General features: G+C 39.2%; 1 protein-coding gene across 1 annotated transcript; it reads right to left on the bottom strand.

Moving 5' to 3' along the window:
- Positions 1 to 1463: 1463 nt before the first annotated feature.
- Positions 1464 to 8221, bottom strand: pyya (peptide YYa). The gene is made up of 4 exons (XM_024290761.2): positions 8121 to 8221; positions 6265 to 6452; positions 3053 to 3133; positions 1464 to 1796 (listed from the first exon to the last, which is right to left on the bottom strand). The coding sequence occupies exons 2-4, from the start codon at positions 6450 to 6452 to the stop codon at positions 1775 to 1777; spliced, it is 291 nt and encodes a 96-aa protein (XP_024146529.1). The 5' UTR covers positions 8121 to 8221; the 3' UTR covers positions 1464 to 1774.
- Between the last annotated feature and the right edge of the window lie 2259 nt (positions 8222 to 10480).

Genomic DNA, 10480 nt, shown 5'->3' on the forward strand with positions numbered 1-10480 from the left:
TTTTAGCTTTGTCCCAGCCCATTACTAACACTTTAACATATTTGAGGAATTTCGCTGAAAAATCCCATAAATTGCATAAACTCTTAAAAAACATATAATATATCAGTACAAAAAGGAGTGTCCTGAATGAGCTGAACCTTTTTATACCAAAATTACTGAAACCACTCAGTGTGATTGAGTTTTTACAAGCCGAAAAACGTCCAGATAAGATCAGGGAAGCACTATAGTGTGAATGCTGTAAAGCATTCATTTTATTGGCCGTAAATGTAAAAGAAAATTTTATAGTAAATTGTCAAAAAACAGATGTGAGGAAGAGACAAATGTTCTCCTCAGACTCCCGTCTTTAACACAACAAACAATCAGATTGAAAAACGTGAATGCCACATGCTCCGAATTCTATAAACTGAAGGCGAAAGCTGCTTTTATTGGCTCTAACAGTAAATTGATTGAATAGGGTGAACAAAACTCATCAAACTTCTGTCATCTGCAGAAAACTCACTTGAGAAATGTTATTGTACATCTAACAATTGATTGTAAGAAAGCTAACAAATCTGAAAAGAGCAGGAATCTGTTCAGAAGTTTATAAAAGTATTCATAAAACTAATCACTGTTGGACTCAATTCTCCACATTCAAACGTTGAATGTGGCTATAAAATATTAGTTCAGTTTTCAATAACTGTTGAAACACAGTTTATGAAACAACATATTGTAAACAACATCAGAGCAGATCTAAACCTGCTGAACAACTATGACCTTATTGACACGAGCAGCTATCTCCTGACTTAGAACATCATTTTATAAAAAAAATTAAAAGTTGCCTTTTGGTTGAAATTTTTGTAAAACTGTTGACACACTAAACAATAAGAACACCTTTCATATTAAACTTAAAGATGGAACATCTCAAAGGTTGAAGGTCCTGACAGGGACATTTTCATGGGCTTCCACACCCCCACTTCCACCCTCCACTCACCGATCCCTGTCTTACCCAACAGCAAACCACTGTGTGTGATTGTGCACCATTGTGCACACAAGCTGTGTTTACGCCCACTTGCAGGTGTCCACATTTGAGGCAGTCTGAAACTGCACATGTTGTTGAGAATCTCCTCTGAAAGCTCAGAAATATGTTCCAATTGGTGTCAACAACAAATGACAATGGAGTGCATTGCGTGCCATGTTTAGTGGTGGGCTTTGGTTTTCAGCCTTGCTCTGTTGAGTTCAAACACAGGTATTTGCCTATTATGTGCAGAAATGTGACATTTTCTCATAAATAAAACATTGAAACGAAAATTACATTCTGAAATGATTGTGGAACTTTTACTTTAAATCTTCCCAGCTCTTACTTAAAAACTATCAGTTGTCCCCAAAGAAACAAAAACCATTAAAGCAGAACTTAATAAGTCATTTCACTCCGATGTACTGCTGCTAAAAATAATTACCACGTAAAAGAAAATGCAGCAACAAGGTTTTATCTCACAGAAAACAGTTTTATTATTTCACTCGTCTGTTCCTGTTAATAATAGCAACAGTAAAACTCCAGCCTTAAAAATAAGCTAATGGTCAAACAAAACTTGCTCTGACTTCAGGAAACTGTCATTGTGATGATAAACTATGTACAGCTTTCATGTATTGAGAGAGATGTGTCGCGAAGCAGGACAGACTTGGTTGAGCCGCTCGTCATGAAGTTGGGGGGTCAGAAAGTGGGAGGCCCGTTCAGGTGTATCCACAGATGCACCCACAAAAGAAAGCTGAGGGAGGGTGTAGCTGGATGGAGACTTCACCACATGAAGGAGTTATACCTGTTAAACACAGACAAAGAGGATACCGAGCAGGTAAAGCTTTCTAACAAGACTCCATTACAAACTATACATAATACATTAATAATGTGGTTTAAGCCTTAACAGAGCATTTATAAAACATTCATTAGCATTATTGGTACTGCCAATACCTTAAAATGCTGCAAATAAAGACATTCATTGCTTGTAAAGCCCTTATGAGACATTAATAAGACATTATTAGAGTTCTGAGTATAAATATTGAATCTTGACTGTCATGACTATAAAGGTGCATTCACACCGAACGTGATTCGTGCAACAAATTTGCATGCCCCGCCCCTCTTTGCGCGACGAATTTGCTACTCGCTGCCTGTCAAAGAATGTGTTCCTGAGTTTGACACTGCCACCGCATGTGGGTGGAGCTACCAGCTAATGTTTTTAGGATGATGCTATAAGGACCGGTGTCTGTGGATATCTCACTTAGAATGTATGAAGACATGGATGATAAATAGCAATAAATCAGGTTTATTTATTATTGTTTATTTATTTATCTACAAAAACATCAGTAATCATGTCTCCATGTTTGGGTTTATATGATTGTTATTAAAAGATTTTCTTAACATTAAAACTGGCTGCCCCTGCGTGTGAATCGCGTTTGCTGTGAATGCATCTTTAGAGAACGATGTCTTTATGTTTATGTTATCCCTCCATGTCCACAGTGCTGCTGTGTGTTTGTGCTTGAAGTGTGGGCAGTAAGAACTAGCCCACACTTTAGATTAGAAAGCTGCAAAACACACAACAAACCATCAACAAAGACACAGTCAATATCTTTATCAAGGGATCATAAAAGATCTTTGTGAAGATCAACACTCTGGTCACAAGTTAATGATAAATAATAAACTATTGGGAAAGAAACAGTTATATTAATTAATAAAGTATAAGCTAATTATTAACACGTAAAAGGCTTTTCTATATCAACACTTAAAAGACATTTATGAGACACATTCAAGTACCAAATAATGTCTTATAAAGGCTTCAAAAATGCTAATTAATGTCTTCACATGCAGCATATTTACACTCACAAGGCATCAGTAATACATTTATAAATGCTAAAGAATGTATTTAAACATGCCCTAAAAAGGCTTTTAAACACATTACTAATGCTTGTCTATGTCTGATAACTAGATAACTAGGGATCTTCTTATAGAGCAGTTTTGAAAGCATTTCACTGCTACAAAACTGAATTGTCTTCATTCCTAATCCTAAATGAAGGTCTGCACCTGGATCTCTGAGCTCTGTTAGTGTCATCTTCAAAGAGCAGCTCTGGAACGTCCTCCTCCTGAGCCGAGCGCCTTCCGTATCTGTCAGGTGAAAGGAGGGATTATTCAGACAACAGAAGCCGTCCACACATAGCTCCACTCACTTCATGGTTTTGTGTTACACGACCAGCATAACCTGTGAACTGGGGTCCCAAAGCTCTTGATCTTTAACCTGATGTGTGTCAGACAAGACATGCAGACGGATGTTAACACAGAGAAAAGCTGGGATAGTTTGTTCTGCTCTATGTTTGCAGTTTCTCTGTTCCATGTGCTAAACTGCTAACACAATGACCCTTGAACAATGACCCACATGAACATTTAAGTTTGATTTAAGAGCTGTTGCAAATTTCCATAAAGCCTATCAAGCAGAAATAGTCCAAAGTAGGAATTTTTTCAGCTCAGGTTAGCAGATAAGGGGTGGCTGTGGCGCAGTGGTAGGGCAGAGCACAAGATTGAAGGTTCGATTCCCGCCTTGCCCGCCCATGTGTCGAAGTGTTCGTGGGCAAGACACTGAACCCCAAATTGCCTCTGGTAGAAGGTTGGTGCCAGTGTTTGGCAGTGGAGCCACCAGCAGTGTGTGAAGGTAAAGCTCTAAAGTGCTATAAAGGTATACACCATTTACCATAAAGATTTAAAGCAGAAATATAAAACAATAGTGTGGCTGACAGTGATTTTTATCAGTGGACATTGAGACTTTTTTTGCGTTTTGTGTGTGTCAAACCTCGCTCATCTTCAGGGACTTTCCTGAATGAGCTGATCTGATACAAAACAACTGCTTTTTTGGCTGCTGAAGCAAGCTAGCCATGACACCAACTGCTTGCATTTGAGCTCAGAACTTGTAACACTGAGTAATATGAAATAATAATGGATTTGATTTCTCTTTTCCTGAAACTCAAAGCTGTATCCATTATTCATTCACTCCTCATTCATTCTTGGTGATGGTAAGCTACTGATGGTACACAGCCGTCACCAGGACATTCATACATTCACACACCAGTGGAGCTGGAGGGGGGAGTGTCTTACCCAATGACACAACAACAGTCTGCTGGAGTGGGGATTGAACCGCCAATCCTTCAATCATTGGCCGACCTACTCAACCTCCTGAGCCCCTGAAAATGACTATAATTCCACTAGACTTCACATATTTCCTTTTCCAGAGTTGGAGAGGAAAACCATCAGACCAGCATGTTATAGACCACTTGAGCCCACTTGGCCATTTAGCCCCTGGAATGTAATTCAAGCTGTTTGTGGTTTCCTTGCATATGAGGCGATTGCATTGTGAGGTGGGAAGTTGCACATTCCTTCATCCACACGGGTGCACAGGCAACATTTTAGTTAGACACAATTCTTTATCTGCCAGAATACCAAACAAAAATGACTGGACTGAAATGGTGTTGAAGTTCCTGTTTACTGAACCTGTACCGCATCAATGTCATTTTTGGTAGAGCTGTTTTTTGGGGGGCGAGGTTTGATCAAACAGGTGATGGAGGAGTGGACTTCTGTGCTCCTCTCCACATTTATGTCCTTTTTTCCTGTTGTTGTTACACACGTAAAAACCTTCCTTGCTGTTTGCTGCTGTTCTGTAGGCGTGTGGGGTTGACATGTATGGCACACATTTAGATTGGAATTATGAGACTAGAAATGTGCATGCCAGGGAAGGCTCACTATTTTACTTAAAGGGAGACGTATATTTTTAGGAGCCAGACTTCTAAAACTAATGTTAGATAAAGTCTCTGCGGAAAAAAGACAAATGTTTATTAGTTAAATCCTATATTCTACCACACCTTCAGAACAGATCTGTTAGTGAAGCTACTAGAAAAATCTATAGTTCATAAAAGCTACTGACTTATTAGGATGTCCCAACTCCTCATTTCTTTCAGACTTTTTCTGCTCAGATCCATCAATAAGGTCTGGAATGTTCACAGTTGACATCATTTACATCCACAAACCACCGACTTCCTATTTTGGATGTGAAACTTTGGCACAAATGGACCACCAGTTCACCGTTAAGGCTTCCTCCAGCCTGGAATTCAAATATCAATGAGCTCTTTGACTTTCATGACTGAAAGCAGTTACATCACAATACGCTCTGGTTCTAATAAAATAGATAAATACAATAGGTCAGTAGAAAATGATAGACTCAGGCAACAGTAACTTAATCTAGGATCCCTCTGCGCTGCTTTATCATTCAAATACCATAAAGATGCAGGCTTGAGGTTTTTCACAATAAACAGTAATCTAATCTGCAGCTTCTGCCAGGCGACAATTTTGGAAAAGTTCCGCAATCCCAGGCCTGTGGGATTAAGAGTCAATGCTTTAAAGGAAAAAACACAAATATTGTAATTCTTTTAAAAAGTTTAAAGAACAACTGCAAGGACAATTGTGTTTTTTGCATGTTTTTGTAGCATTTTTCACATGTTGGGGGAAATATATAAAAGAATTTAGGATTGAAACTATGTTTCTGAGTATTTCTTTATTCAAATCGATCGTGATGGATCAGGAGCAGATAAAAACCTGCGGTTTGAAAAAGCTCAAGTTTGTGATGCAATAAGAGAAATGGGCGGGCCAAAGTCTCCCTGCTCTGCTCCATTCTGATCATCCACTTAGAGACAAATAGATCCATGAACGTCTTTGTTTTCCTGGTCTGAGCTGGAATCTGGATGTAAATTGTATAGCTGGATAGTCAGGATATTGTTCACATTTTTGTTGAACTGCTAATGTAAGGTAGGGTTTGAGAGGGGCTGTAAGCTGGTGGGGGAGAGTGTAAACAAAGGGAACATGGGAAAAGACTGCAGGCTTACTTCCATTCCAGCAGTGCCAGCTGCCCAAAAACTCAGACAGGCTGCATTGTTCTACTAACATTTTTACTGCTTGTATTTAGTAACACCTTGTCTTTGAGCAAATTTCTAAAAGAAAAGTTCAATTAAAATAGTTGTTTTTTTTAAATATTCTGTCATTTGTAACCTTTGTTAAAGTATAAATAGGGAGAAAAAAAATCGGTTAAAATCGTAAATCGAATTTGAAATGAAAAAATTGGAGATTAGATTTTTTTGGCCATATCGCCCAGCTCTATGTCAAAGTAATCTGTAAGTCCAAGACAGAGAACATGTTCATATTAGCCTACTGCCTGCTGGCTGCAGAAGTGTGTTGTTGTTGGAGCAGTGTGGACGAACCTCTGTCGGGTGATCAGGTTGATGTAGTGTCTCAGAGCAGTGTAATATTTGGCCAGCTCTTCGGGTGGTGCGTCCTCGCCAGGGTTTTCTGGTTTTGGGGGATAGGCATCTGCAAGCACTCCCAGACACACTAGCACACACAGGAAGATGGCTATCATCACCGTCCACGGCTTCAGCATCAGGGCCATCTGGATCAGAACAGAGAGGCAGTAGGTCATGCAGTGAGTGGACACTCAGAGACACTCTCCAAAGGAGCAAAGAAAGATTTGATTTATGTCAGTGAACATGTCACTCAGCCTTTTCTAGCGAAAAACTCCAGAGAAGCTCTAACTTGGGTCATTTTAGGGGAAAAAAACTCTTTATGTGCAACACTGGAAAAGTGATGCACATCAAACTTTGGCTGACGGGGCAGCATGCTGTTTTCCTGAAACAGTTGGGTAACTGAGTCAAACAGTAAACACATCGTGATAAGAGAATGTGGGCTGAAACAACCATCCTTCAGCTTTATCATTGTTAAAGAAAAGCTGAGCCTATATTGTACTGTAAATGAACAATATGCAACAGTCAGTGTAATTTAAGCATCTAATTAAACTTTTAACACAAACCTTAACCCTGTAACACCGGAGCTCCAGTGTTTATCTTCTTTGATGTAGTGTAACTTTTCAACCATTAACACATAATTCCAGCAGAATCCTTCGGAAGCGCCTCTTTCAATTCACACCAGACGCACATTTTTCCGCGAGAGGAACTTCTGCTAGTTTATTTTTCACATCATAGGTAAATTAATACCCTAAAAATATTACCCCATGTTTCTGCTAAGAAGAACTGCTTACTGCCTCTCTTCTGTGTCTAGTGTGAACCAGGCATAAGCGCCACCTGCAACGCCTCAGGTGTTAAAGGGTCAATGATGCCCTCTTTATTAAACTACATTCTAATAAACCAGTCTTCTGTTTCAGTTATTGACAGCTTCTCATGCTCCTGTTGATCAATTCCATCAGAGAACGATCTAATTATGAGGACATCGTAGCAGAAACAAATAGAAGAGGAAGTTGTACCAAATGTTTTCTTACTAACAAACACACACATGCACACTAAGGCACCACTAGGAACAACACGAAGTCTGATGTTTAAGGACATGATCAGACAGAGGAGGTACCAAACTGTCTATCTTTGCATTGAGCAGTACTCTACCATCAGATTTATGACTGTGATTGTACTCCACTTCTTTTACAAGGAAATTGAACTCGTGCAAATTCTGTTATGAAACCAGCATTTTTGTACCCGTGTTTTCCTCTCATGAGGGTTGCAGTTAGAAGGTGTAAAATAATTACCACTCATGCTTGTTCTCAAACGTTATTCTCTTTTTGATGAATGTTGAGAAGCAAGTAAACAATCTGGTAAAGAGTAAACATTTTTAGTTATTGTTTTTTGGATATATTTAGGTTTCTCTTTTGATATGAACCTAAAAGCGCACAATTTTGTAAATTAGAAATGAATTAAGAATAAGGGTTAGGATTTTTAGACATTTACTTTATCTAAAATCTTTTTTTTATTTAGATAACTTATTCATTTTAAGCAAATTTTAAAATGATAAATAATCTAAAATTACAATGATTTTTTTAAATTCCCATAAATGCATTGTGAGGAGCTGGAGCTGTGCACACCCCAAAGCCCAGCATGTGGACTGAGGAGTTTCCAGGTGAGATCCCGCTGTGCTCTGGGGGTCTGGTACCTTCACATGTATAAGGCTGTGAACTCATCAGCCACACAATTAAAGAAAATGTACAGGTATGACAAAAGCAGAGCCACATGATGAAGGATAATTGTCCAGAGAAAGTTTCAAGAGCACTACTTACTTTGATTAGTTCCAGTTATTAGTCGGAGACACAGGTGGTTTCCAGCAGCTGATGGTGAGTCAAGGAATTCTTCACCTCGGCTCGCAACTCCATGATTTATAGCCAGCAGAGGAAGGAGGAGCCGCACATGGGTGTTGTGGGGATGCGTCAGATGGTGCTGATGGAAACAGGAGGATGCGTCACTCAGCCACTGAGGTGGGTTTCTTCTGATGAAGACAAAGATGACATTTTCAACAAACTACAGTTTGAAAACAAAGTATTGGAAAAATTAGTCAGATCTTTCATGTTCAAACTTTAGTGTTTGGCACTCATGGCAGGCAGGCAGTGTTTTGTTGGTTATGAAGTGATGCGGAACATCATATTGACATGTGAAAATCTGCAGATTTAGCTCTACATCTCTTTGATTTCTTCTCCTTCTCTCTTGTTGACTCTAAAATGAACAACTGGGTTTCTGCCTAGAATCATTGTACCACAACAAGAAACTCCTGTTTTTTATCATGTCTGTGTGTCATTTTTCTTCAGAAAGAGAACAAATGTAATAAGAAATCATTTAGTTTTTTCATTTCCGAGTATTTCTCCTTTTAAATCAATCAAAGTGTCTTGGACAGACTCTGTCTGAATGAATGATCTTCTTTCCATCAACAGCTCTGCTGCACATGCACTAAACCCTCATCTGTTCCTAGTGTCTAGTTCAGGTTCTGGAGAAGAGAAGATGGTATCTTCACATTGACTGCAGTCAAATGAGCCGCCGTTCACATTTCTGTGGTCAAATCAGCATCACTGGATTTTTGGTGTGAGTTTCATCCAATACTTACGGTAGCAGGACTGAGAACGCTGGAAAATCTCCACCAGACTCCACGGAGCTTCTTGATGTGACCACGGAAATGTGAACGGCGGCTCATTTGACCGCAGTTGGAAAGGATTGTAAATCAATGAAAGAGCATTTTGATGTTAGCTTTGATTATTTTATCAAGAACTCTGAGAAACCAATGATTGAATGTATTGATCACAGTCAATAAACATTGGAGAATTAGCTAAAAGAGTCTTTGGTGAACTGGAAGGAGAAAGAATCAGGATTTTGGAGGAAGTTCTGTCCATGAAGATCTTCACTTCCTCGTCCAGCTGACATCCGGATCAGAACCATACGGCTGGACATTACCCAGATTGATGGATGTTTTTATGTAGCAGAGGGAAGATTTATGCTAGCGAGACACAGAGATATCAGAATCAGACAGGGGGGGTCAGGGGTGGAGCTCCAAAACCCACACCCCCTCAGAGGAGATTTTGGAAACAGAGGATTCATATCGAGATGAAAAATGGCTTTTCAAGACATTTAGACTGTGGGATTTTGGTTAAAAACTTCATAACCATAATTAAAACACTACTGGGAACTTTTTCTTAAATAAGAAGGGGACTTTAATAGTTTATTCTAAATTATCCCTACAATATGACAGTGAGTGACTGTGTCTGCTTGTCTCTGTGTGATCCTGTGATTGAGTTTTAATCTATCCTGGATGAACACCATCCTTCCCCCCACAGTAGCTGGGTAGACTCCAGCAACCCCTGGGGAGTAATGAATAACAAGAGAAGGAAACCAGTTCAGAACCACTGACATGTATAGAGATGAAAAAAACATCTGTGACATCACCAATAGAAAATCCCTTTCTCCTGGTTCCAATAAAATTAAGTCAATTCAGTTACCATTTTTATGTGATATGGATACGGACAGCCACACCCCTTCCTTTGAAAGTGAGCTCATGCTCTGTGCAGATCTATCACACTGAAGGTTCAAGAAGGGTGTGTTTCAGCAGCCTCCGCTCTGAGGTTCTCTCAGCTGCCTCAGAGCATCATTAATCTATGATCGTGGGTTTAACCAGAATCTGGATGATTTCTGGGAAGACAACTTGTTAAAAAACATAACCAAACATGACTCTACAGTGCCAAAGACCAAACATGACTCTACAGTGCCAAAGACATAATTTGGTAACAGCGTGATAAAAGCGTCTGAGAGCATTAAGCTTTCACAGGCTGAGAACAACTTCATGAATGACACAGCAGAGGTGTCAGAGGAGAAGTGTGAAAATTAGGGGTGTAACAATTGATTTCAATGATTCACTTCATATCATAATTTGTGGTTTCTTATGATTCATAGTCCATATTTGTTCATCAAGAACAATCTGATTCACTGACCTAAAATGGATCAGGACATCTTTATCCAAAACTTCCACCAGTGTGACTCAGAGACAAATAATGAAGACTTCAATTTAAGATCTCACTCCAATTCTATTTTTCCATTGAAAGATCGTGCCCAGTGTTTTTCTTAACAATGATTAGACAGTTTTAATCAAAAATTTAAAAAA

Source organism: Oryzias melastigma, linkage group LG8, assembly GCF_002922805.2.
Source record: "Oryzias melastigma strain HK-1 linkage group LG8, ASM292280v2, whole genome shotgun sequence".
NCBI classification, from domain to species: Eukaryota; Metazoa; Chordata; class Actinopteri; order Beloniformes; family Adrianichthyidae; genus Oryzias; species Oryzias melastigma.